Genomic DNA, 27650 nt, shown 5'->3' on the forward strand with positions numbered 1-27650 from the left:
CGCTGTTCAGAGCGTGCTGCCTCAGGGCAGGAGCACTCCCACAGCCACCTCCCCGTGATGAGGCCAGGGCCAAGTACAGCGTACATGCAAGCCATCCCCCCAGGCCACAGCTAAGGCGCAATGACTGACCAGGTTGTACTTGCCAGCATCCCAGCAGTACAACATGGGCAGCTCTTACTGGCTTTGCGTCGCTGTTTTGATCCGTACGCAAGAGCCAGAGGCCGTTTGGGGAGCAGCTGCTTTTATTGTGTACCAGTGTCAGGCAGGGGCCAGCAGGGAGCAGCACTCAGCTAACTTGGAAGCAGCAACAGGCTGATGCTCAGGCTGGGAATCCAGCAGCAAGATGCAGAGGTTAGGACAGGGCTGGGGAGGTTACTGCAGTGGGCTGGGAAAAGGAGTCCCAATAGTACAGGAGACTGGACTGAGGAAGCCCAAGTAAGAAGGAAGTTCCCAGCCAGACCCGGCCGAGACCAACCCAAGCAGACTACACGGGATAGTTTAACGTGGCTTGTCCCTGGCCAAGCTTTGCCCTTCCCTGCGTGCCTGCCCTCAGAGCTCGGGGCAGGACTGCACACCCGAGACCCCACCCCTAGCATTACTGCAGGAGGCGTCAGTGTGTGTCACAAGGAGATGGCACCAAGGGAGACCCACGCAGCCCTCAGCCAGGCCTTGCTGCCAGGATCCCCATCCCCACCCCTTCCGGCTTAGCAAGCTGACAGCTTGCACCCTTCCAGGCGCTCGCTGGGACATTCCTAGTGGCGTCATCGCAGACGCGCGGCTGAAGGAGCTGACGCCCTCGATGCCAGTCATCTTCATCAGAGCCATCCCTGTGGACCGCATGGACACCAAGAACGTCTACGAGTGCCCCGTCTACAAGACGCGGATACGCGGCCCCACTTATGTCTGGACCTTCAACCTGAAGACAAAAGAGAAACCGGCTAAGTGGATTCTTGCTGCTGTCGCTTTGCTCTTGCAGGTTTGATCGTCTACTGAACCACCACTCGTCACAGGCCGCAGAGCCTGTGGGCACTCACTGAACACACAGCCCGACCCCTTGTCTGTCCCTGAGGTATTTTAGCCATGTGACAATAAAAGAAACATCAAGTTCCTAGCACGGTGGCTCAGTAGTAACTGGCCTGTTTGGGCGGCTGTCATGATACGTGGCTGCCTGATGCCCCCACGAGAACGCCAAGTCAGGCTGTGAGAAAGCCCTGCTTAGACCATGCGCTAAAGAGAAGTGGCAGCCACAAACACTGGCCCATGGCCACCTTCACTTCTCGTCCCACACACCTACCAGTCACTTATTCCATGGCAACAGCAGAGCACTCGCCTCCCACCCGGCCCCAGCAACCACAGCCCCTATCCCAGGGGATCCCAGGCAGGGCAGAGGGGAACGGGCTGCCATGCAGGGGAGAGTGCAGGCACCCACGTTCTGCTGCACACTGCCCCCGTGCTGGGGCCACACACCTGCTGCTAAGGCTCATGGCACCTCCCCGTTCTGCAGACTGCCAGCTTTGCCTTGGTGCAACGGGCTGCAAACACCTAAGTCCGGCACACTTGTCTCTGCCTCTGGGATGCAGGGTCTGTCCATCCCCTTGCTCCATCACCCAGGGCCTGGCCTGCAGCTGCACTCCCCCCCACCCCCGCACAGCAAGTTCAACAGCCTGTGGGCATACAGCTCCCCCTAGTGAGTCTAGCACCAGTGGCAGGCCACCCACACCATCCCACTGGTGGACCCCGCAGAACCCATCACTGCTGCAGGCGTGCTCGCCCCAGGATGCCCCACTGCAGCCAAGGGAGGCCAGTCCCGCCCCATGCCTCAGCGAGAGCCCAACCCTCTCCCTCTGCATGCAGGAGCCTGGTACCCAGCCTTACAACAACACAGCTGGCTCCGCAGCTTCAGCCACTTGGGCATCCCCGCCCTCAGCAGTTGGCCTAAGAGCCCTTGTTCTAAGGAGCAGTTACAGCAACGGCAGAACGTGGGCCAGACTTCTAGGGACATCTCTGGCCTGGGAATGCCACCAAAGGCTGGCGTTGGTCTCCTGCCAGCCAGGCCCTGGGCCCACCTCAACAGCTAGCCTTCACTGCGGTCCTGGTTGTGGTCTGCACTCCCAACTAACCACCACCAAACCTTCCAGCCTACGCTTGCTTGTGCTGACCGCAGGGCAACGGATATGGGCTGGGCTGGATCCGTCCTCTCCACAGGACATACATGGCAATATTCCCACAAGTGCTGAGCCTCCCTCCAGTGCCCTTCCCACAACTGACTCACAGCATTTGAGCCCAGAGTGCTAGGGGACAAGCCCCAGTGCTGCTTCCAGGCTCTCCCGTAGACAAGATCCCCGGAGTGCAGGCAGGGCACAGCTCAGGGAGCTCTTGAGTTCGGGGTCTGCAGCCCAGTGCTCAGCCCTGGGTGCCAGAGACTTGGGCATCCCTGCAGCATAGACATGCCAGGCTCTTTCAAAGGTGGGAGTAGGTTACAGGCAGAGCCTGAGGTCACACAAGGAGGCAGCGGCGGCACAGAGGCAGACATGCTACCCTTTCCCAATCGTGGCCGGCTGGACTCAGGCCTCCCCCAGTTTCTTGGCAGTTGTGCAAGTACTGGGAGGAAGGGCTGCTGTGGTCTCGTCTGAGCCAGGACAGCAACAGCTCTCATCAGACACTGCCCAATGGGCCAAGGTAAGCACTTCTGAACAGGCCCCGGATGAATCTTCTCCTCCCTCCAGCCCCAGGTCGCACAGGAAAGGACACAGCATGATCCTCATCAGGAGCACACAGGTAGAGTCCAAGCCAAGACCCCAGCTGCAACAGGGACATTTCATAAGAGGAAATCCTACCGGTGTATGGGAAACCTTTGCTGGGTTCTTTCCTCCCCGTTTCCCAGAAGGATCATTAGTTATTTCTAAACTATGACAAAGTAGAAATGAAACCCACTCATGGGGAAATGTAATGCAGGCCCTCAGAAGGCTCTGAGCTGCAGTGAGCAGCTTCCCAATTTGAGAGGAACCTGGGATGACTGACTCTTCCCCATTACAAAGAAAGGCAACATGAAGAAGTGCAGTCACCATAGGATCATTTCCTGAGGTTTAGGCCCTCCCGGAGCAAAATGTAACACTCACCCCAAGCCACCTCCTTTATGCCTTCAGAAGAAGTTCTTGATCAGAGGTGTTACCAGCTTCACCCAGAGCTTCACATAGCGACTCGGCTGCTCAAACGTAGATGGTGACACCATGCCCGACCTGAGATAGAGCTGCTCCTGTTCCTACAAGACAAAGGACCAGAAGCCAATGCTTTGCCCTTCTCACAAACATCCAGTCTCAGCTGAAGACTGACTGTGGCTCTTGCTAGAAGGATAAATCATTCTTCTCCTACGTGTCTAAATTCAACAGCTCTGCCAGGTCAGGGGCCAAGGACCCATCCTGTCCAACACTGCGACGTGAAGCAGAGATGCAACTTGCCCACCAAACCGTGAGCACATGGCATGACACAACAAGGCTGCCTGCTGAGGCTTCACAATTTTATTCTAGGGAGCTACACTCAAATACTCTGCCTAAACATGCTCAGCTATTTACATCTTAAGATGGGCCCCACTGGAGGTGTCTGCTGGATTGGGCCCTGAAGCAATTAGTTAACTCAATTACACTTAAAGGAAACAGGAACAGTGACAGGGGCCAGCCCCTAGCTGCAACAGCCTGAGAAAGAAGCCAGACTCTGATCTCAAGAGTCAGGTTTGAAAAACTCTTTCTAGACACAGCTCCAACATGTTTTCAAATGAGTATGCAGTCAAGGTTTCAAGCAAGTTACCAGAAATGCTCGAGTTTCTTCAAAGCACATACAGCACTGCTGGAGAGGGAAGTGAGCGCTCAGTTCCGATACATTTCACAGGGCAAACAAAAGTCGTGGTTTGATCAAAGGTAGAAGTGGCTCTTTCAATAAAACTAGTGAGGTCTCTTGCTTTCCTGTTCATGCAAATATGGTGTGGGGCATACTCTGGAAGCAGCAGTGTCTTCTCTGCACTTTACACAGAAAGTCTCTTTCCTGCCATCGCAGGGGAGGAGGAGGAGGAAATTGAGGGAAAACAGGACAGGAACATCCCAAGCTGCTGTGTGATCCAGAAGATCCTGGCAGCGGCTAGCCTGCTTATACCAATTACAAGCATTTGAGTCCCGTGCTAGACCCTGTGAGAGAGGCTCCAGGCTTTAGTCACTTAATGTAGTGAGGCCTGTTTCAGCTCAGAGCTTTTAACAAAATATTTACCTTGGTTCACTCAGTGCAGCAGCCAGAAGAGCTATCTGAGCCTGCTTGGCACCTTCCCCGGGTAAAGCATTCATTTGAAAGTGTAAGTGTGTTAGAGTGCAACACAGGCAAGGCCCTGCCAAGGCAGCAGGTGAGCAACATTTTGTAAAATAGCTGCTGGAGGGAGTCAGCAAAGAGACCTGCAGGGCAATTACAAGTACAAGAGCATAAAGATGAAAGGCTCCAAGGCACGAAGGCAAATGAAACCACAAAGTGAACTTGTTGAGGTCTCGTGACTACTGGAAGGACCAAACAGCCTGGTTGTTCGTACATCTGAAAACAAAGTCTTCACTGAGCTAACACACAGGAAGCAGATACGCCTGATGTCTAACACTTAACTGCAGCCATCAGGTCCAGTGGAAAACAGTCACTGAGAACAAGGGTGAGAGCAAGGCACTGGTGCTGCAAAGGCTCTGGCAGAGCTCACCTCAGCCTCACCCCAGCCAGGCAGCAAACTGCAGGGCAGTTTCACACCCATGGGAAACGCCTGCTGATGGATGGCTGCAGGCCACATGCTTGTTCCCAGGTCTCTTCACTCCAAACACTGCTATCGGTTTTTCTCATTAGGAAAAGCCCAGCTGCGGGACAAACACAAAGGGGAACATCCATATGACTTCCAGCAAGACAGAGAACTCTGTTTGCCTAGGCACACTTGAACCCATTTCATAGGGCCAAATCAGCTTGGGGAAAGAGAGGCAATTCCCACTGATCTGACAGAAACTGAGCCTTCCCATACCAGGCATGGGTGTGATCCAGTAGGTTTTTGCAAAGCTTTAAATAAAGCATCTGCACTAATCCGTGCCAAAGAGCTCGGACTTGCAGGAGCTGCTCACAACAATGCCAAAGTCCAAACAGATGGGGTGGGGGTGGGAAAAAGATAATGAAGTGAAAGCTTCTCAACCACTGAAAGGATTCTAGATCTGGAGGAGCACAATCCTTCCTGAGGAACCCAAGAGGAGCCGGACACGTCTTCTTACGGTAACAGTGATGCTGGAAGCACAGGCCTGCCCTGCCTCCCCTCTCTCCTAAGTCCTGTGGGAAAGGAAATGGCTAGAAAGCAGCCACAGTGGCATTCACACTCCTGTACAGGATTCCAGCTGCATGATTAAGATCCAAACCACTCTGCAAGTGAGGTCAGCAACTGTGAGAGCCTGAGGCCTGTTCCCCAGAGCTCAGACACTACCTGACAATGGAGGGAACCAGGAGCGCGTGCTGCCATCAGTAGCCACAGGAGAGTCAGCGGCTTTGCTCGGAGTGGCTTGTCTGCATTTGCTCAGCCCCCAGGGCCTAACGGTTCCCATCACTTGGGAGGTCATTGGGGACAGCTCTTCTTTCTCGTCATGGGCTCGGGTTCCCAGAAGCAGGCACTCATAGCCAGCAGCTCATCAATAGACACTTAACTGACAGCTCCTCAAGTTTCCCTCTGCTTGGGAAGGGTTTCACTGACTGCCATGGTAGGTTTTGAATGCACCATTCCCTTCCCCCGCCCCTCCCACTCACACCCACCTGATGGAGCTGGTGTTGCAGGTCTCTATTTTCCGTCACAATTGCAACCTGAGCTTCCAAGTCCCGATGAACTGACCTGTATCCAAAATTAGGAGAGCCAATCAGGGTTAGGCAGGGCAGACTGCTTCCTGCTAGGTACAGCCAGAGGCCTGCCGGGAAACAGGAGAAGAAAGGAAACATGACAGACAAAGGAAGTGACTGTAGCTGTCGCGAACTATTGTTCTTACGTAAAAGAAATGAATTAAACACTTCATTGCATTGACAGGAGCCAGAAATGGCCATGACGCAAGCAGGCGGGCAGGAACAGGAGCGGTCCCGGCACAGGGCAGTGCGCAGGTGGGGGAGCCCATGGAGGCAACCTGCTGGAACTCAGGGCTGGGGCCCTCCTACACGAGCAACTTGGGAGCTCTTGGGGGTCAGCAGTTGCTGTGCTCTGTGCTGAATCCCAAGCAGAGGCTCCAGCTGGGGGCCAACATGTCATTTCTAAGACACAGCACAGTATACAGACGCTCTAACCGTAAAGGCTCCAAGCATAACAATACTCGGAGAGTTACCAGTAAATGAGAGGTCACTTGGTATACCAGGAAATACCATAGAGGGCTTGAAGCAGGACAAATACTCTGTAGCCCTCCCTCTTTGGTAACTAAGGAGAGTTCTCGACCCCCTGGGCTCAGGAGCAAGCAGATCTAGTTCCAAACCAGCTCTCTCCCACACCACAAAAATGTGGAAACATGGCTCTTCTGATGGCCATCGAATCTGTGCCTAAAATAAACAATGCCTTTAGTGCTGGCCACCCACCTCATAGCAGATCTGCCTTCTTCACACTGAGAAAGCCACACAGCTTCCCACCCGCATGCTGTGATCTTGTGGCCCTCCCTACCAGGCCAGCACTGACAGGCTACGGCAGGACCGATGCGAGCTCAGACCTTCCTCCCATGTTATTTCTATGCATCAGTTTCTCCTTATTGCTCGTGGAAGTGGACAGCTCCCTCTCCCACTGTCCCTCTCACCCAGAGGTAGGGAATGAGCCAGGAGGAACCTTCCTCAATGCGCCCCCAAACAGCTGCACCAGGCTGGCAGCCAGGTCACTGGTGCCAGCTGCCACAAACACCCGAGGCACACATTTCCCCAGGCTCCCAGTGCATTTCCTCCATTACATGGCCAGTGGTCACCCCTGCCAAGGACACCAGCCATTCTAGCCTGCGCGCCTCACACTTCCCGATTTTCCCAGACTACAGGTAGGAAGCGCTGTAACTTTCACTTCTGTTCTCCATGAGACGTGAAGATGAACTCGTAAGCACCCCTATGACTCCTGGTCTTTTCTTGGGAACTTTAGAAAGTTTTCGGGCCTTCTACACATGGCAAGGAAAAGGAACAGAAGAAGGTGGGGGCCAGAAGCCCAACTTCTTCCCCTTTGCAAGTCTCTGGAATTGAGAGCTGATGAGTTCCACTTCCCAGCACCAGGCAGCATCAGAGCACTAGGGCATCTGCCAATGAAGCACATGAATTCACACGAGCCTTCTTACTAATGAGGTAGGCCAAACAATCACACCCACTCATTCCCTGGAAATCACCAGAGGGTAAATTTGAGTGCCTGATATTTATAGCACAGTACAAGCCAACCCACGGGGACACCCAGGCCCCAAATCCACACCACATCCTCCTCTCTACTTGGGCGCAGCAGTCAGCCCTTCCCTAAACCCCTGAGAGCCCACGCCCTGCCAGACAACCACACCAAGGGCCAGTGGCAGGTAGGCAGGAGCCAGTTCTGCAGCCCAGGAACAGGAGGTTCTCAGGCACTCCGCTCGGCTCACAGGATGGAGTCGGGAAAACAAAGACAGGTCATCCCCAGGAGAGACCAAGGCCTGGCAGAGGAGCGCTCGTGAGGCTGCCGGTGGACGAAGGTGATGCAAGGGAACTGCCTGATCCTGGCTGGACAGGACATGTGCATTAAGGGCCCCGGCTGTGCCCCTAAATTAGCTTAGCCCACAGGTCACAAGAAAACAGGGCACAGAAACCACCTCATCCTGGAATACAACCAGGGTCCTTAATTCAAACCAAGAGCACTTCCAAGAACGCCTTGAGTAAGAGGCTGCCAATTCAACATCTCTTCCTGTAACCTGCTCCCCACCCAGAGCACAAGGCCCATGACCTCTGGGCCACTTTCAGTTGCACCTTTCACTCACCAATGACAAGTAGAGGCTGCTCCCCCACACACCCCGGCCACAGCCATGGGCAGGACTCTCTGCACAGGGGAGTCCCAAAGCCACAGAGAACAGGCGCTCTGCAGAGATTCAGTGCTTCCTGCCACCTCGGTGCCTGACTCGAGCCGACTCTGCGTGAGCTGGGGCTCCCGGCAGGGGTGGGGGACAGGAGTTGCCCTCCGTGCTAGGAGAGGGGCTTGGAGATTCACTCACCTTGAGCAGAAGGAAGCCTGTGCTCCAGGCTTTGGGACAGCCAGGGAGCCTGCTCACACCCTTCCAGCAGGAGAAGAGCAGTTTCCCAATTCTCATTCACCAGCCATAAAGTGGGTTCACCTGAACCTCAGAAGGCCCTGGCTGATGCTTTATCACCTGGCCCTAGCAAGGTTTAATCTAAAAAACACGTTAACCTCACTACGAGAGCCCCCCACGGGGGACCCCCTGGCTCCTCACAGAACATGAACCCCCAGGCAGGGCCACAGGCACTGCAGCTCTGCAGCACCTGGCCCAGGATGCAATCGCCTTCTGCACCCACCCCAAGTAAGGCTAGCACAAGAGTGAGGGCAAGGCTGTGCAGCACTGGAGGGAGCTGCACATTGCAGCAGTGTTTTAGAGGTGGGAGGCTTGCAGCAGTCGCTACTCTAGCCAAACACTCATCTCCTGCTTCCTGCCCTGACCCGATTTCAGTCCTGCCCAACCTCAGGTTCCACCAGAAGTTGGACGAAGCAGACACCTGTCAAACGGCCAAGCAGAGCAGAATTGGGAGCTGCAGACCTGTCTGTCTGGTGCTCAGAAGGGAAGAGGGAAACAGCCCCAGTGCGGAGGAAAGGTGTCAAGTCCTCTCCTCTTCTTAAGTGGCAAATCCCACCCAGGAAGGCAAAACCACCTCTCGGCCCCGGACAGTTCTGGGCCCAGAGCATAATGCTGCAGTCAGAGAGAAGCATCACCTCCAATCAACCAGGCACCCCAGCCTGGACCACATATCACACGTCCCCACCAGCCAGACAGGCTCAACTCCTCTTGAAGGCTGAGCCAAGTAAACCAGGAAATGTTTTCCTGCTCTGGCGCTCCGAGCAAGGCTGTGGAACAGGAGCCATGCACGCAGGACAGGCAACCGGTCCACAGCCTGCTTGTATTACAGTTCATCACTGGCATCCGAGCTGGGCAGAACATGTATTGTTTTAGTCCAGAGAAGGCTTTAGTCAGCACCTTCCTCCCCCCAACCTCTGAGCCGTCTTCCGAGCAGCCCCACAGGAAGCAGGGTAGATGGTAACATTCCCACAATCATTAACCTCCAGCATCCTCAGACAAACAAATGCAGAGATCCTCCAAGAGCTGCAGGCCCTGGCCTTTGGAACTTGCGTCTGCTGGCCCAAGGGACTAGCCACATCCTTCCACCCTGCTCATCAGACTCATCCTGCACACAATGCAATGCCCTCAAGCACAGAGCACAGCTGCTGTGAAAACTCACCCAGTAATTCCTTCCAGACTGGATCTGCCTACAGTGACCCCAGGGCGGCCATGTGATGGGCTGCCAGCTGTGCCCAGGGTGGGCAGGAGAGCAGACAGTGCTGTGGATCAGGGCTGAGGACCCAGAACAGCAGTGTGGAACCAGGGCTAAAGTAGCAGGGGAACCAAAGAGCTCCTTTCCCTGACCCCTGTGTGCCTGTGCTTCCCACGACTATCTTCTCTGCCCTGAACGGATGGTGCAAAGGCAAGGTATGAATCTGTGTGAGGAGCTTGGGCACAAGACAGGCCATGGAAAGGAAACAGTTTGTATAGGGAGAGCTCAGTCCTCGTGCAGCAAAACTATGCAGGGACCAGCACAAAAGGCTACACAGGCCTCGCTGGCCACAGCCACCTAGAACAGCACTGCAGCCATGTGCATGGAACTGCACAAGGGCAACCAGAAGGGAGTGCACCCTGGCAGGAGAGTAGAGGGGTTATGGGGCAGTTATGGTTAAAGGGAGTGAGATGTTTATGCCCTCAATCCATGTGGTGCAGGACGGTGGAAACCCCTGTGTCTAACAGCAAGGAAGGCCCTGGGCCAGCAGCAAGGCCCATGGCTCCAACAAGGGCTTGGGGTGCAATACATTCACTACATGGCCTTCTGCACTCAGGGGTGCCCCCTACTCAGACTTCTCACATACACATGCCCTGTTCTCATCGCTGCTTCTTCAGCCATGCTGCTCCCCATGTGCTGAATTCATTTGTACAACAGAGGGAGAAGCTGGTGTGTCCCCGTCACCTCCCAAACACTCCATAAAGAAGGGCATAGACCCACCCATGGGGTAAGACACTCACAAGTGCCATGGGGCTCACTGCTGGCTCCACAGCTGATCCTGCCCATTTCCTGCCCCCGGCTCCCTTCCATATCTCTAGAAAAGGACTCACTGCATCACTTCCTGTTCTGTAAACTGCCTAGACCAAAGCAACAGGAAACTGAGAAACCGAATCAAACTGCCATCACTACTGCAAACTCATCCAGATGTCTCCTGTTCTCCCAGACCAAACATGCCTGAGGCACACCTTTCTCCTCACCCCATGCCCTGTACAAAAGGCACAAGGCAATGGGATTGCTCTTGCACTGAATAGGGTATAATGCCCTTTTACCCCAGCTCCCCCACTCTAATCCTATGTGGGGAAGCCAGCAGTAGGGAGCAAAGTGCTCAGCGGTCTGTTCCTGACTTCTGCTCTAACTGCCTGTCCTTGACTGTCACATGGAAACTGCTTGGAGTCGCTACTGACTGGGGACTGGTTGGAACCAACAGGAAAGAGACTGCTTTGCAACCTCCAGCCCCCCAGGCATCCAGATCTTCCATGTGTACGTGCACGATGGGTGCTCTGAACACTGGACTGGCACAGTGTGACAGCAGCTTGCTAGTGGACTTACCCCCTCCCCAATTTCATATATTCACTCCATGCCAGCCTTGCAGTTTCCCTACAGAAGGCTTGGGAACAAACTCTCTCACCTTTAGCATGGAAAGTCCATCCATTCCTGAAGTACTCCTGCAGTCTGACCCTCTCTTGCTGGCCAACGCAGCACACTTCATTGTAAAACTGGCGCTCAATGTAAACATAGGCAGCAGGAATGGCACCAGCCACCCCTTTGGCACCAAAAAACCCATTCACCTCTGGCGAAGCCAGCAGAATCTGATACTCCGCCCTGGTGCCAAGAATTAAATCCATGTAGGCTTGAGTCAGGTTGAAGTAGCCGGTAGTAAGGTACACCCTGGCACCCCGCTCTGCCTCTGTCAGCAATGTCTCTGTGACCATCTCGTCTATCTGAATCCCAAAGGGCTTCATCTGGATTAGTGGATAAATCCATGTGTCTGGCTTCGGTTTCATGTCCCCACTTGCATATAGGTCTTGCTGGGAGAAGCAGTGATCTTCTCCCTGGCTGCTGTGGAAAGTCTGTGCATGGAGGAATTCTTGTCGTGTCCTGGCAGAGTTGATCACTTCCATGACTCTCTTATTTGCCATCTCGCAATATGTTATCTTGTCTCCTAAGGAAAAACACAGAGTGATTGCATGAGCCTTTGGAGAGCTGCAGCTACAGAGCCTCTACGTGTAACAAGGGAAACTTGTTACACGGTACCTAATAAAGTACCCCAAAGAGGTAACACCAACATGGAGCTCGTGTAGTCTGCTGTCTTTCCTTTCTGCAGCTCAGATGGGAGAAATCAAAGGGAAATCAACTTTCCTAGAATTAATGTGGGAAGAAGCAGCAGCCCCATTTCTGATGGGGATGGCAAGCCGTGCGACTTCTTCCTGAACTGATCAACACCACAGTAAGCACCCATACAGCCATCACAGAACAAGACGACAAGCCTCTCATGAGCAGAGGCAGCTGCTTGTTCCACATCTCCTGCTCCAGCTCCAGTCCACCTTGCACATCTGAGTGAGCAGGATGAACTGAAAGCACCCTTCCTTCCCTTCTACTCTTCTAGGAGCTGATGTAAGACATGCAAGACTGTCTTGTACTAGGTCCCCTTGAAGAATAGTGTCATTCCCTCTTGGGCTTGAAAGACTAGTGATGGGCTCCATGGGTCTCTAAGAAAGGCTGAAGATGAGGGCTGACATGGGCAAGAGGCTGCAATTACACCAAACAAGTGAAAACTTTGTACTGGCAAAGAGGGACGACCTAATCAGCAACCTAACAGTCGAAGGGAAGCTAGGTAACAGTGAGCATGAGCTGATCACCTTCACCATCTGCTGTAAAGCTGGCAAGTTGGTCAGTAATACAGAAGTCCTTGCCTTCAAGAAAGCTGACTTTGACAAGCTAAGGAGGCTTGTCAGAGAGGCCCTAAAAGGCCACAACACAAAGGAGAGGGAAGTTCAGGACGAGTGGTTGCTCCTCAAGGGAGCAATCCTGGATGCGCAAGCAAAGTCTATTCCGTCTCGGAGGAAAGGCAGCAAAAGGGTACAGCAGCCCCCTTGGCTCTCCAGGGAACTGGCGGACCTCCTGCATCTTAAAAGGAAGACCTACAAAGGATGGAGGACTGGAACCACCACCAAGGAGGAATACTCTGCTCTGGTCCGGACCTGCAGAGAGCGAACCAGGAAAACCAAGGCTGTAGCTACCTGGAGTTCCACTGCAAATATCAAGGACAATAAAAAGTCTTTTTTTAGATATGTGGGGAGCCAGAGGAAAAGCAAGAGCAACACTGGACCCCTGCTAAACCAGATGGAGCAACTGACAACCGATGCCCAGGATAAAGCAAACTTGCTAAATGGGTACTTTGCGTCACTTTTTCATCAGTCCCATGGGATGCCCCTGCTCACTGTGGGTCAGGGAGGCCTGGGCGAGTGAGATTCCTTGCCCTCCATCAAAGCTGACCTTATGAAGGAACACCTTGAGAGGCTGGACACCTTCAAGTGAGCCAGCCCTGACAATCTACACCCCAGGGTACTCAAGGAGCTGGCAGGCATTGTAGCGCAGCCTCTGGCACAGATCTTCAAGAGCTTTTGGTGCCCTGGTGAAGGGCCGGAAGACTGGAAGAGGACCAATGTGGTGCCTATCTTCAAGAAAGGGAGGAAAGTAGATCTGGCTAACTACAGACCCACCACCTGACCTCTAACCTAGGGAAGGTCTTGGAATAGATTATCAAAGAGGCCATCCTTAACAGACTAGCTGAAGGCAATATCCTGAGGGATACCCAGCATGGGTTTGTTGTGGGTAGGTCTTGCTTGACCAATCTCATTTCCTTTCATAGTTTCACAGTTGGTCGGGTCGGAAGGGACCTGAGCAGATCATCAAGTCCGACCCCCTGCCATGGCAGGAAAGAGTACTGGGGTCAAATGACCCCAGCAAGGTGATTGTCTAGCCTTGTCTTAAAGACCCCCAGGGTAGGAGCCAGCACCACTTCGCTTGGAAGTTGATTCCAGATCCTAGCCGCCCTGTCCGTGAAGTCGTGCCTCCTGATGTCTAGCCTGAATTTACCCTCTGCCAGCTTGAGACCGCTTTTCCTGGTCACTCCTGGCAGTGCTCGGGGGAACAGGGACTCCCCCAGTGCCAGCTGGTCCCCCCTGACCTGTTTGTAACAGGCCACAAGATCCCCCCTCAGCCTTCTCTTGTGGAGGCTGAACAGGTTCAGGTCCCGTCGCCTCTCCTCGTAGGGCCTGCCCTGCTGCCCCTGATCATGCGAGTGGCCTCCTCTGGACCCTCTCCATGCTGTCCACATCCCTCCTGAAGTGCAGCGCCCAGAACTGGACGCAGTACTCCAGCTGCGGCCTGACCAGTGCCGCACAGAGGGGGAGGATCACCCCCCTGGACCTGCTCGAGATGCATCTGTGGATGCACGACAAGGTGTGGTTGGCCTTCCTGACCGCGTCCCCACACTGCCGGCCCATGTTCATCTTGGCGTCACTGACAACTCCAAAATCCTTTTCTGCCTCTGTACTGACAAGAAGGGAGTTCCCCAGCCTGTAGGTATGGTGCCGGTTCTCCTCCCACCAGGTGTAGCACCTTGCACTTGTCAGTGTTGAATCCCATCCTGTTCTCATCCGCCCACCCCTGTAACCTGTCTAAGTCCGATTGCAGCTGATTCCTCCCTTCTAGTGTGCCCACATCCCCCCACATCTTAGTGTCATCAGCAAATTTGAACAGGTGCTTTTTACCCCCTCATCCAAGTTGCTGATGAAGATGTTGAACAGTGCGGGCCTGAGGACCGAGCCCTGGGGGACCCCACTGCCCACATCCCTCCAGGTTGAAAATGACCCATCAAGCAGGCCCTCCAGTCAGTTGGTGACCCATCTGACTGTGTGGGTGTTGACACCACAGGCCCCCAGTATCTTAATGAGAATGGGGTGAGAGACAGTGTCGAAGGCCTTCCGAGAGTCCAGAAACACTATGTTCACTGCTACCCCTGTGTCTAGGGATTTGGTGACCTGGTCGTAGAAGGCCACCAGGTTGGTCTGACAGGACCTGCCCCTAATGAACCCGGGTTGGTTGCCCCTAAGCATAATCTCCCCGCTGGACCTTCGTGGACATGCGCCAGGATAATTCTCTCAAAAAGCTTGCCCAAGATTGAGGTAAGACTAACTGGCCTATAGTTTCCCAGGTCCTTCTTCCTCCCCTTTTTGGAAGATGGGAACCACACTGGCCCTCTTCAAGTCCTCTGGCACCACACCAGAGCACCACAAGTGCTCGTACAGCCGTGCCAGGGGTCCCGCAATGACCTCAGCTAATTCCCTCAGCACTCGGGGGTGGAGATCGTCCAGAGCAGCTGATTTAAATATGACTTATCACCTGGACAAGGGGAAAGAGATTGACATTGTATATCTTGACTTTAAAAAAGCCTTCAATCTGGTATCCCCTGATCACCTCTTGGCTAACTGTGGCCTTGACTTCACCATGATCCGCTGGCTGGGGAATTGGCTCTGCAGTAGGACCCAGAGTGTGGTGGCTGACAGAAGCCATTGTCTTGGCACGCGGCCACTAGTAGGGTCCGTCAGGGCTCTGTCCTAGGACCTATACTATTTAACATCTTCATCAATGATGTGGACATTGGTGTCAGAAGCAGACTGGCCAAGACACCAAACTCTGGGATAAAGCATCCACACCTGAGGACAGGAGGGTGATCCAGGCAGATCTGGATAGACTCATGAAATGGGTGGATGAGAACCTGATGGTGTTCAACACCAAAAAATGCAAGGTTCTCCACCTTGGGAGGAAAAACCTGCACCATGCTTATAGGCTCAGCAGTGCTACGCTGGCTAGCACTACAGATGAAAGGGTCCTGGGGGTCATGATTGATCATAAGATGAACAGGAGCCTGCAATGCGATGCTGAGGCTAGTAAAGTGACCAAAACACTGGCTTGCATCCATAGATGCTTCTCAAGCAAATCCCGGGACATCATTCTCCCACTGCACTTGGCCTTGGTAAGGCCGCAGCTGGAGTACTGCATCCAGTTTTGGGTCCCACAATTCAAAAGGGATGTGGAGAAGCTTGAAAGCATGCAGAGGAGAGCCACACGCATGATCAGAGGTCAGGAAAACAGACCTTATGATAAAAGGCTGAGAGCCAAGGGGCTATTCAGCCTGCAAAAGCACAGGCTCAGGGTTGATCTGGTGGCCACCTATAAGTTTATCAGGGGTGCTCATCAGGATCTCGGGGAACATCTGTTCACCAGAGCACCCCAAGGGATGACAAGATCGAACGCTCACAAACTCCACCGCAACCGATTCAGGCTGGACATAAGGAAGAATTTCTTCACTGTCCAAGCCCCCAAGGTTTGGAACAGACTGCCACCAGAGGTGGTGCAAGCACGCACTTTGAATGCCTTCAAGAGACATTTAGATGCTTATCTTGCTGGGATCCTATGATCCCTGCTGACTTCCTGCCCTTTGGGCAAGGGGCTGGACTGGATGATCCTCCAGGGTCCCTTCCAGCCCAAATGTCTATGAAAGTCTATAAAAAGCATGGAGTCTACCAAGAGCATATGTTAAACTGATCTTCACTCAAAGGAAGAGACAGGTGTATAAACCAGCTGCACCTGGGCCAGTGAGTCAATGGGGCTGGAGCCATGGGAATGAGCCTTACAGTATGGGCTTATGTGATTAGACTGAGACAAACATTTACATGCCACCAGCCAAACAGGAGGTACCAAGCAGGTCTGCTCTCTGTCAGTCAGGTCTGCACGTGGGATTACCATGCGAGAGACTGGCCTGCAGGAGGCTGTTCCTGCTCACTGGATCTGCCTGCTCCAATTACATTTGGCTTTGTGAAATCAGCTCCAAATGTGCCTGCACTCTAAGTAACTTGACTGCAGCTTTGCACATTGGCATCTTGTGAATTGAGCTTTTTTTGGATAGCGGCACCACAGTCCTGAATATCTTATGCTCTGAACCAAGTTCCATTAACATTCTTTCCCTGCAAAGCAGGACAAGAATTGTCTGAACAATGCACAATGCAGAAATATATACAGCCCGCAGCATCTGCTGCCACCTGCCACATGCCCATCAGTGCACAGACAGAATGAAAACCTATCATGTTAATCTGAAAACTCCCCACTCTTGTCTGCCTACTCTTTCACCAGAAGGCCCTTGTCCTCCTCCCAATTAGATATTTATCCGACAACCAAAAACAGATTTCATTGCAAAATACTATTTATTGAAAATAGCACTGGATTCATATGGCCTTTGGAACACTGACATGAAATGACCAGAGTTGTAACAGCAAGGATTGCAGAAAGGGCATAACTCCTCTGTTTCATGGCCTGAGCTACCAATGTCTGCTAGTTTGGAAGAAACCCCCAAGGCCTGGTTATTCTACTGCTCATTCCTGCATCTTCCTCTGAATCAGCTCTCAGAAAAGGCACACTGGAGGAACAGTCCTCTTGACTGATCGAATCGGAAGATTTTAGTCATTTTGTTTTTGTAACAGTGGGAGGGGAAAGGGATGCAATCAGCTACGCAAAATTAAATCTCAGTGACCAGGGAAAGCTGGAGTAACAGAATCAACCTCACCCATCACTAGCTTTATTTCCAATGTCCATCGGACCATCTCATGCCCAGGGCGGGCAAGGAAAACCTTCTCATACCTTGGTAAGGATGCACCATCCCTTCCATCATCTGGACTGTATCATCTTCCCGCAGCTGCAGAGACACATCTCCAATTGCATTCACAAGCTCTGTGAAGAAATCTGCGATCTCAGGAGAGTCCCGAAGGAGTATGTAACGGTCCTGACGATTGGTGAAGTACGAGTCACTCAGGTTCGCGCTGAGACAGGATGAGAATGTCAGGATAATGAATACAGCAAGTGTGACTGGGAGCATCTGGGGCATCTCATTCTCAGGCCCACATGAGACTGAAGGATTACCAACTGCCCTGATTTTACTTTTTTAAAGTACATTCTCCAACAGCTCTAGGCAGACATGCAGAGAGGCTTATGCTGCAACTAAAAAAGGTCCCTGCTTCTGCACTATCGCAATCAGAAAGACATAACTAAGTCCTATATTAAAACCACAGCATTAGCTGGCTGACTGAAAAGTACACCTGCAGCCCTGCTCCGGCATCCTGACCACGGATAGATTTCTCTTTTGTAACTCCCAGTAAAGACAGTAAGATTGCCCCCATCAAAACGGAACAGGGTTTTGAGAGAGTGAGAGCAGGGGCAGGGAGGGGGTGGTGAGGACTTACCCACTCAGGATCACATTATCATCAAAGAGATAAACCTTGATGTGCTGCAGCCCGATGGTCTCATTGAAACGCTCAGGGATTAAGAGTCTCAGCAGTCCACGGAGGTTGGGTGTGTGAAAGAGGGACACACGGACTTGCTCTGGGAATCTTCTTAGCAGTGGGAGGAGCATGGTTCGGGAGTTCTTCCTGCCTGAAAGACAGGTGGAAATGTGTCCACAGGGGAAAGTGTGCATACGGCATCTCAGCAGGGTCCTGCCAAGATTCATCAGTGGGAAGTCCCACCAAGAAGGCAAGAGATTCCCAGCTGGAAGCTACCTCCACAGGATCTCCTGTTTGTATTTTAGGAAGGCTCCGCTCCTTTGTTTTAAAAGAATAATGTTCTCTTTATACTTCTATTGATTCTATAGTGACGAGACAAGTATCCTAAGCCCATCAGAGAATGGGCTTTATGAAGGATTACCCAGAGAGTGGCACACTCAAGCTTCTTCACCCGGCCACACGTAACAACATCAGTAGCATGTGTTAGGAGGATGTACTACAACAGATTCAGGGCCAGGACAGATCCTATTTCTGTCAACTTCTACCTGACACTGCCTGACAAACTCCCAGGGGGGAGGGCAGGATGAGTACTGCTGGCACCAGAATTGGAGTCAGTGGGCTTGCAGAGGCATAACTGAGAGCAGGACTTGGTGCAGTGACTGCAATGTCACCCACTTGAGGGTTTCCTGTGAGCACAAAGCTACTGTATTTTGGATGACTCCTTGTTCATAGGAAGCAGGCCAGCTTTAGAAGAGAACAGAATGCAAACCTTTGGGCCTGATAAACCTGGAGCTCCGTGCTCTAAGGATACGGATACTGTGACGCCCAACACTACCAGTGCGGCTGTTCGTGACTGAACCTTGGACTGCGGAAAACGGACGCCCCCATTTGGTACCTACCGCGAGATCCTCTTGTGAAATCCAGGAGGATGGAAACCCTGAGATCAGAGGATGATCCACTTGCCTGCAGTGACCTGTCCAACATCTCTTCTAAGCAATCCACCTGAGGAAAGATCACCCTGCATGTCACGTGCACAGCCAGCTGCTGGGAAAGCCTGCACACCTCTGCCTCAACCCGTCTCGTGATCAAATACTCCTCCGATTCAGACCTAGCTTCAGACAGGGCCCCTTGTCCCTTCATACACATACAAAGCACCATGCCAACCTACAGCACTGACTTTATACGCATGCAAAGCATCATTCAAGCCTCTGCATTCCAGTTAAGCACAGAAGAGAATTACTCAAGCTTCTTCCCAAATCAGAGTTGCTGAAGCCAGTCAAAAGGGGAGGGAACAACTCCTGTGAGCAGCACAGACAGTCACGCTCCTTGAGTGGAGAGCTGCCTATCGCAGGCAGTTGGAGTCCTGTGTACTTGACGTAAGCCTGTTACAGGTCCATAGAGAAGCCAAACAACTCTGTGTCAACCTGCTTTAGACCCACTTCACCATGGAATTTGCATTCCAAGCCATGCATGACTTCAGGACCCATGATTTCTACCCACAGCTTCTGATAGAGAGACACTGTTTACACTGGGAAGGGCAGACAGCATCAAAGGTAAACCAGCAAGAGACAAACTGGGGTCTGCTCTCAGTGCAACAGGCTGGCGCAGGAGGCTGTGCATATCACACTTGCTACATCTGCACGCTGTGAATCACAGATGCACTAAATCTAGGGGTTTTCACAAATTTCTGCAACACCTCCACTTGCCCCACACTTACCAGCTCCTGTTCCAGGAATCCTGTTCCCAAGTACAGTGAAGCCATCACTACTCGCTGCTTAGCTGCCTTGATCTGTGCCTGAGGGCCATGGGAGAAGAAAAAGACTGAGCTGTAGTGTCCTGAAGGTCCTTAGGTCCCTGGAAAGAACGCCCCTCTTTTGTGACCCTAGGAGCTAGAGAATTAAGCCAGAGACAAGTAGTCGAACACATTTTGTTCTAACCCCAAGGTTTTGCCTCCCCCAACCCAGTGTCACCAGTTCACAGCAGCACCACATGGAATAAGAGGTCCTTACCCCTGTGCAAACCTGACCCCAAAGGCTGCAACAGGCTCTGCCAGACCAGCAGGAGCCTCCCAGCCCCACTCAATGCAGTGGGGAGTGAACATGAGGGCAGGTCTCCAGCAACCAGGCTGTAGACCACTTTGGCCTTGTCTACACCGTGAGAGCCCTGCTAAGCACAAAACTGTGACAACACTCCCACCCCAAGTGCTGAGCAGCGCAAGGCAGCTGCTCCTTGGCACACCCCATTCTATACTCGGGCTCAGGAGCAGGAAGCAAGCAAGCAGGGCGCATTTCCATGGCTGTATTCCCTCACAGTCTGATGTGGGACAGACATGCTGTAGTTTTTAGAGTAACTTCAGCACTTTGACTTGCATACAGAAGCACATAGGAAATCAAAGCAGGATCTGGAAAACTGGCTGACATGCTCTCTGCAGCTGTGCCTGTTATGCATCCAAGGCAACTACACCCTGTGCCTGCCATAGCTCTAGTAGAGCAGTCTTGGGATTTCCCCCTGCCAACTTCTTCCTCTCCCATCATTTTTATTCCCTTATTTCCCACCTGAATTCTCCTGGCCAGGAAAGGGAGTTGTGCCTTCCCTAGGAGCAGGTGGCGCTGCTGGCCAGCAGACAGCAGTGAAGCTGGGCCTCAGAAGGGCTCAATTTCTGCTGCACTTAGTGAGACAGGGCCGTGGACACAAGGTTTTGCTTCCCCTGAACTAATTAAACCAATCATTTTCTATTGGCAAGGTCAACTGGCACTTACGCAGGTGCAGCCAGGCAGGCCTTGGGGTCCTTGATAATGACCAATGCTTTCGGGCAGGGGACTTGATGGGGTGGGATGGGCTTCACCTCTCTCCTAAAGGCAAGCATGTCTTCTCTTCCAGGTTGGCTTATCTCGTGTGGTGACCTTTAAACTAGCCTCACTGGGGGAGGGGGCCACAGGAAGATGAGAAGATACCACCCACGCAAGACAGATGACAAATGCAAGGAGTGCCCAGGTAAGAAACAGGAGTCCAGACAGTCTCCCAAATTGGGGGGGGGGGGGGGCCACACACACAGCTAGGCAAGGCCTTAAATGCCTATATATCAATGCTCGTAGTATGGGGAATAAACAGGAGGAACTCGCCCTCAGAATAGCCAGTTCAGACCCAGACATAATAGGGCTTACAGAAACGTGATGGGATTCATCCCATGACTGGGCAGTTAGCATTAGGGACTATCGGCTTTACAGGTGGGATAGAGAAGGAAGGAAAGGTGGTGGTGGAGTGCGCTCTGTGTCAAGGAGCAATACACATCCTCTCCCAGCAGAATGGGGTCAGAGGGGCAAGCGGAAGTGCTCTGGATCAAGAAACAAGGGGGCCGTGGGGACAGGGATCTAATGGTGGGGGTCTACTACAGACCCCCCAGCCAAGGAGAAGCAAAAGATTGCCACCCCCAGCCTAGCCCATACTGTTCTCTAAGGTCACAAATCATAAGGCCACCATCTTAAGACTTTAAGATGTCTTGAAGGCTTCAGGAACACTGCCTTCCTACCCTTTGTTTGTTCATTCTGCCAGAAAGATCCAAGCCAAACTGCCTAAGAAAGGTCTCAAGCCAGCCTTGGTGCAGGTCTGAAGAGATATATAATGCCATGGGACCCCCCCACACAGATCCCTGTCAGTGCTCCTGAAAGCCAAGCCTGCTGGGAGCACAAAACTCACCTTCAGGAGTTCATAGAACTCAGGTGGGGATGAGATCACCTTGACATGAGAGCTGGAGATCCCAAACTCCGGAACCACATTTCTGATCCACTGGAACCTGTGGGCTCCCTCTGAGCACAGACAGCAAGGGGGGGACGTGATCAGGGGCACAGCAGGGGTGAGCAATGGTGCCAAGAGCAGCCATGACGATCTGGCAAAGGAAAAAAATTGAGGAGTTGTGTGTGACAGAGTTGTGGCTGCCCACAGATGCCCTACAGGTATACAAGCCAGGGGATGCAATCAAGCCCATGTTGCACATCGCAGCCTTTCACCTTCATTATTCACAGCAGACTCACCAGTCTGGAAACAGGAAACTGCAACAGAAGATAGAAGGGCAGAGCTGGAAATCAGTAACAGCTCTCTGCAACACAAAGGGAGCGCAGCCCAAGGCTAACAGACCAACAAGCAGAAACAGGCATGGAAAGAATACAGCGCGCTCTCCAGCCAGGAACTTGCTGCAATGGGAAAACCCAGAGAAAGCTTCCGAGAGGCAAATGCCAACATGTGCCTCAACTCCAGTATGCGAGGGGAAAGGAGTGAACGGGGAGAAACAGCTGCCAGCTGCAGTGGTACACGGAGCACGGGGGCTAGGAAGAGACAAAGTTTCCCTCACAAAGGCTACAAAGGAGGTGCAGGAAGCCTAACTTCAGTCTCAGAGAATAACTGGCCTCCCACACTGTCAGGAGTCCCCTGGGGAGAAGGGAGCCCTTACTCGGAGGTTACTTTTGGGGAGCAGGGAGTTGAAAGTGATGCTTATGGGTTAAAGAGCCATCCCTTTCCCTTAGAGCACCTGGAGCAAAGCCCTGCAGGAGACACAAGTGAGAACAGCAGGCAGCACCTGGCCCTCGATGGAGATCTGTCCACATCAGACACCACATAACTCAGCACAGCTAGGCCTGGCAGCCCAGACAGATCCTGGAGCAGAAAAGTAGGCAGTGGAAATGTACTTCCAGAGCTAGCAGAAGACTGCTTACCCCTACTAATCCCCTTTACAGAACAGGACTCCTACACCCAAAGGACCAAGCTGCTGACTGTATCCTTGAGGAATGGCTGGTCCCCCAAGGCCAAAACGCAACTCCTGTAATCTGGCGTGATGCATTTCACCATCCCCTTCACAGAAAGGGATGACCTTTACCAGGACTTTATGAGGGATTCTTAGGCTTTACCACTACCCAAAGCCCAAATGAGCAGAGATTCCAGGAAAATGATTTCATGCATTTGCTTCATAATAAAACACAGGATCTTCACCAGGTTTGCAAGCAGCCTTACACAGTAGCCAAACAGCTTGCAGTTGCATTTCCCAGAAAGTCCATAAGCTTGTCACCACCTATTCATCGCAACACAGGTCTGAGTCAGTTTGTGCAAGAATTCCCAAGAACTGCATTTTTCAGCAGCTCCTGTGGATTGGGCTTTGACTTGGGAACTATGAGCAACGCTAATTTGGTTTTTAAGAACAAAGCCTTCCCCCAAGGATGGACTTTCAAAAGTCCTTTGCCAATACTATGGTATTTCATGCTGTTTCCAACACATTTCCCTAAAATAACCACTTCTGATGACACTGACCAAGAAAAGAAAAGGGGTTTTTTTTTGGTTGTTTTGGTTTTATTTTTTGTAGAAACAAGCATGTTGCGTGAAGACCCACAAGGAAGACAGAATTACAACACTCTTATCGAGAAAGCTAACACTTCCTGGAATTATTCCATATAAGGCAGCAAGTGTGTCACACGCTGTGGCAGTAACTCATGAATCAGACCAGCAGGGATCGGCCTCTTCCTCAACACTCTGCTGACCCGGCAGGGCTCAGACTGCATTCCCCGAATGACAAGACAATGGCCCACAGTCCAGTTCCTAGGAGTGTTTTTAAAAAGCACTCTGGGGATTCCAAAGGAGCTGCTTCCTTGCTGGGAAGCTGAAGACAAAAGTTAGGCTCTTCCCTCTCCATAAGCAGCGCAGTGCCAGGACAGTGACCAGAGAAGTGATCAAAGGCAGGTTCTTTGCCACTGTCACTTTAGGAAGAGATAGTGCCTGGGGCATGGATGGGCCTGACCACCTCCAAGACTTCAAAATCAACCTGCGTATCTCACTTGATCTTTGCAGCCCAATTTGGGATTTGTCACTCGCTTGGAGAGCACAGACTTGTGTAGCAAATGGCAAGCCTTTCAAAAAGCCACCACTCACCCTGGCATAGCAGCAATCCACAGACGCAGCTAGCACTGGCCATACGCTGGGGAGAACAGTACAAGTCACTACCTACAAGTAGTTCTGCTTGCGCCCCTAGCACCGCGTGCACAGTCACCAGAACCCTAAGCATCATGCTAAGGAGAAACCATCAAAGCCTGCACTTCCAGAAAACGGAGTCAGAGATGCAGTGATGGAAAGCTTCTAGGTCAGTTCACATCATCAGATTAATCTGAAAATCAGAACTAGCAAAGCTCAGTTTCAATCTTTTCTAGATGAAACCCATCCCTATTTATAAATCAGAGGGGGTTTCTTTGATGTTTTATTTTTAAGAATTGTGGTTTTGCTCTACAGGCTAATGTGCACTACCGCGGGAGCTCAGGCTCTCCAATTCACTGTAAAACCTCAGCCGTGGTGCCAGAGTGAAGTGAAACAGCAGGATCCAACGCAGACCTTCCACCCACACAGAAGTCACCACAGAGTGGGATCTGTAAACTGCTCTTGTGTCTCTATTCATCACTGGGGTGCATACTTTTGTCTTTTTTTAAAGAATTAAAGGTCAGTGGTTGAGTCTGGAAATTGATTTTGTTGCTCAGTGATGCAACCAAGTAACAGGGAAGCTGGAGAGAGGAAAAGCTGTGTGCATTATCGAAAGTGCGTCAAGCAGGTGGCTCCTTTTCTCTCTGTCTGACTCGGGCTTTCTCTGAGCAAGTCCCCAGAGGACAGAGGCTACTCTGAATGGAGATTATAAAGCCACTTAAGCATTCAGGCTGCTGCTCACCTCTTACTTACAGGAAAAGTGTCAGTGTGGAAAATGCCAAGGGACTAGGGAAGGTGAAGGAGCCAGAGGTCATAAAAGAAGAGTTGCTGGAAAGCTGCGCTGCGGTGACAGACACCACACGAGCTCATGTGGGATTTTTTTTAATGGAATTTTCAGGGATACTCAACGGGAAGAAAAGTCTTTCCCTCAGATGTACTAGGACCCTTCAGTACCACGCAATTCACTACTTTTGGTCTCCACCTCACAAGATGCCAACTGCTGCACACACTCCATAATGCAGGAAGTCTTCCACATCTCAGAGAAAAGTAGCAGACAGTCACAGTATTAAAATATCTAGAATTAAGTAGATGCATTTCAAGAAATCCTGTTGTCTAGGAGGCACTAATCAAGGGGTTTCTTCCAAGACCAGATTCAACATATCCAACTTCTTTTCCAGCAGTTGATTCTTTCTGGAAAGAAATGACAGCAAGTGCAGCTTGGTTGCCAACTATTTTGGCAGACAGAACCACAGGTAGAAGCAGCTTTCAAATAAGGAAGTCTTTGTTTGCCTTCCTTCTCTTCTAATCAATTTGCATGGAAATTTTACTACAAATGAAGTAACCAGAAAACAACAGGCAGAAAAAATATCTGCTAAGGGGAAACCGAGCTCTGAGAATGTAATACTCTTCCTGTAACACCAGCAGCAGATAGTCTTTCCCAAATAACGCAAGACTCAACTACCAAATACACTTCACAGACTTTTGTTCCTTTATGGTGCGAAAGGGCATCCATTGGCTCCCAACAGACCATTCCCCATGCTTTTAGGGCCAGTCAGCAATACACTGGTGTCAGGCGAGACCCAGCGGGATGGGGCAGGCACCTAGAAGAGTGCATCAGTAAGGGACCTTGCCATCTGTTACAAAATACAACAGGCTTCCTAACCACAGCAAGCTTCAGTGAAGCCAGCTCCACTTCAAGCCTGTACTTAGTGGGCTCCTGAAGAGAAGAGAGCCCTGTGCTATGTACCATACAACACCTAGATGGGCTTGCGCTTAATTAATTGTGCAAGTGACCACGCAGCAAACATTACCCAAGGAGCTTCAGCAGAAAGGAACTGGTCCTGGAGGACAAGCGATGCCACTTAAGAGCTGCTCTTCTCATCCACCATGTGTGCACGTCCCCCCTGGCTCCGGCACAGTGCAGCACACAGCACTAGAGCTGGCTGCAGGCCCAGCCTCCGCAGGGCTGTCCAGCAGGCAAGCTGCAGCCACAACCAGCCCCTGATACCCTACTACCAGCCCACGGGTGAGGCACAAGAGGGATGCAATGACAGAGCACAAGGAGCATCAAGCGGTGCCAAACCAGCTCTGCACTTGCAGCTCTGTGCCCCAGCTCATACCCCCCACGCCTAGCAGAGCCAAGAGGGCTGCCGAGTGCCCTGCACCCACCCCGGCACAGCAGCCCGCACACGCGGCGACGTTGCTGCTTCTACCGCTGGCACATGCAGCACGGCCTGGGGGGGCTCCGCGCTCACCGCGTCCCGTGTCGCCCAAACCCCAACCTCCCCCGGGGACCAAGGTGAGCAGGGCCCGCGATGAGCCCAGCCCCAGTGCCAGGACTGGGGGTGGCAAGGTGCAGCTGCCAGGTCCCTCGAGGCCTCTGTGCAGCCTCGAGCGAGCAGGCCCGAGCCCAGCTGAGTGCCCAGGGCCGACCCCTCGACACGGCCCCGCTCCGAGCAGGGGGCGGCCTGGATGGGACCCCCGCGGCGCCTCCACCCTCGCTCGTGACCCCACCCGGCAGTTACACCCCGGGTCAGGGCGGACCGACCCGTCTGCCCCCGGCGACACTCGGGCGACCGCGGGGTCCCGTCCAGTCCGACCCTGCGATCCCACGGGCGGAAAGACGGAACACCCTGCGCGTGTCGCTGCCCCCGGCCCGAGCTGCAGGGACGCTGCGGCCCGCCCGGCGAAGGGGCTTCGCGGCGGCGCCACGTGCGGCGCGGGGGGCGGGACGGGGCGGAGCGGGGTGGGCCGGCGAGGGGCGGGCCCGGCCTCACCTGCGGGCGCGGAGGTCCCGGCCCCAGGACAGGCGGTCGGCTAGGCGGCTGAGCAGCGCGGCCAGGCCGGACCGGGCCCCCAGCGGCAACAGCGCCGACAGCCGCCACCACTGCGCGGGGACCCCGGCCGCCGCCATCACGGCCGCGCCACTTCCGCCCGCTGCCATGGCGACCCGGTCGCCCCCGCTTCCGCTTCCGCCCGCTGCCATGGCGACCCATCGACTCCCGCCCCGCACACGCTTCCGCTTCCGCCCGCTCCCATGGCGACGCGCCGCCGATGCTTCCGGGCCGCGGGCTCGACCACGTGCAGCGTGGCGGCCCGGCCCGGCTCGGCTCGGCTCGTGGGGCGCGCGGAGACCCCCTCGGCTGACGGCACGAAGGGGACTCGTCTGTCCGGTTCCTCCGTCCGAGGCTCCGCCAGCCCCGCGCCTCGGGCCGGCCCCTCTGCCCCCCTCCTGTCGGACGCGCCTGTGCCGTGCCCCGGCCCGGGGGGCGCCGCGCCGCGCCGCGCCTGGCAGGTGGCCCCGGGGCGCGGGGCGGAAGACGCGCCGGCCGCCGGCGGCACAGACACGGCCGCCGTCGCGGACGCTCCCTCGCTCCGCCGCCCGCTGGGCCTGGGGTCCCCCCCGGGACGAGGTGCTGCGACGGGTGTGAAGTTCGGGGGGCGGCGCGAGGTCGCGTTCATTCAAGGTGTCACCGCCCCCGCTCCAGCCTCGCTGGCTCCGCAGGGGCCCTGCTCGCCCCAGGCCGCAGACGCCTCGGGCCTCCCGGGGCCGGTGCGCAGGAGATGGGAGCGGGCAGAGCCCGGGGCTGTGGTCAAGCGCCGGCCCCCGCGGGGCTGCGGGCGGGCAGGGAGAGGGGAGCGCGGCTGGGAAGCCGGCGCCCTGGCTCCTGCGGGGTCGCTTTCCCTGCTTGTATTTCTCATTTCCAGTTGTCCTGGATCGCAGTCATCTGAAACCCTGTTGCCCAACAGCCTCTTACTCAGCCGCCCCACCACGGAGGCGCAGAGTCGCGCTTCCACAAGGCGCTCATTTTCGATAAATGCCCACGCCCCCACCCACAGCCCGGCCGTGGAACAGGAGCCCGCGGAGCCGGGGCTGGCCGCCCTCTCCCCGGGCTCGCGCCGCGGGCGGAGATGGAGCTGCCCCAATACCCAGGGACTCTCAGCCGCTTGTGGCATGGCAGGCGGCCAGCGGCGGCTCGGGAGCCATCCAAGCGAGCTGCTCCTTGGCAG

The 27650-nt window shown here is 53.7% G+C and overlaps 2 protein-coding genes across 3 annotated transcripts in view; one reads left to right on the top strand and one right to left on the bottom strand.

Annotated features, from left to right (window-relative positions):
- The window catches only part of DNAH17 (dynein axonemal heavy chain 17), a 44333-nt gene extending 43221 nt beyond the window's left edge, over positions 1 to 1112 (top strand). Inside the window, exon 80 of the mRNA XM_090061334.1 lies at positions 735 to 1112. Within this exon, the coding sequence (XP_089917460.1) occupies positions 735 to 982 (248 nt within the window). The 3' untranslated portion in view covers positions 983 to 1112. The remainder of the gene's footprint in view (positions 1 to 734) is intronic.
- Positions 778 to 26598, bottom strand: PGS1 (phosphatidylglycerophosphate synthase 1). Of its 2 annotated transcripts, XM_090061335.1 has the most exons (10): positions 26417 to 26598; positions 21384 to 21573; positions 19405 to 19482; positions 18587 to 18689; positions 17649 to 17838; positions 17050 to 17228; positions 10976 to 11509; positions 5803 to 5951; positions 3120 to 3262; positions 778 to 916 (listed from the first exon to the last, which is right to left on the bottom strand). In XM_090061335.1, exons 1-9 carry the CDS (start codon positions 26581 to 26583, stop codon positions 3143 to 3145), a joined length of 1710 nt encoding a protein of 569 aa, XP_089917461.1. In that variant the 5' UTR covers positions 26584 to 26598; the 3' UTR covers positions 778 to 916; positions 3120 to 3142. The 2 variants fall into 2 exon arrangements, with proteins under 2 accessions (XP_089917461.1, XP_089917462.1); XM_090061336.1 differs by lacking the exon at positions 778 to 916 and having other exon boundaries at positions 3126 to 3262; positions 5803 to 5878.
- Between the last annotated feature and the right edge of the window lie 1052 nt (positions 26599 to 27650).

This window comes from Crocodylus siamensis, chromosome 8, assembly GCF_052110815.1.
Source record: "Crocodylus siamensis isolate JL-2025a chromosome 8, ASM5211081v1, whole genome shotgun sequence".
Taxonomy (NCBI): domain Eukaryota; kingdom Metazoa; phylum Chordata; order Crocodylia; family Crocodylidae; genus Crocodylus; species Crocodylus siamensis.

Bases quoted from the DNA above. Each gene is read 5' to 3' on its own strand.
- PGS1 (XM_090061335.1), bottom strand. From the start codon at position 26,583: ATGGCAGCGGGCGGAAGTGGCGCGGCCGTGATGGCGGCGGCCGGGGTC. The intron at 11,510-17,049 runs GTATGAGAAGGT...GTTTTTCCTTAG, and splicing joins GATGGTGCATCCTTACCAAG to GAGACAAGATAACATATTGC. The intron at 3,263-5,802 runs GTGGGTGTGAGT...TTTGTCTTGTAG, and splicing joins TGCAACACCAGCTCCATCAG to GAACAGGAGCAGCTCTATCT.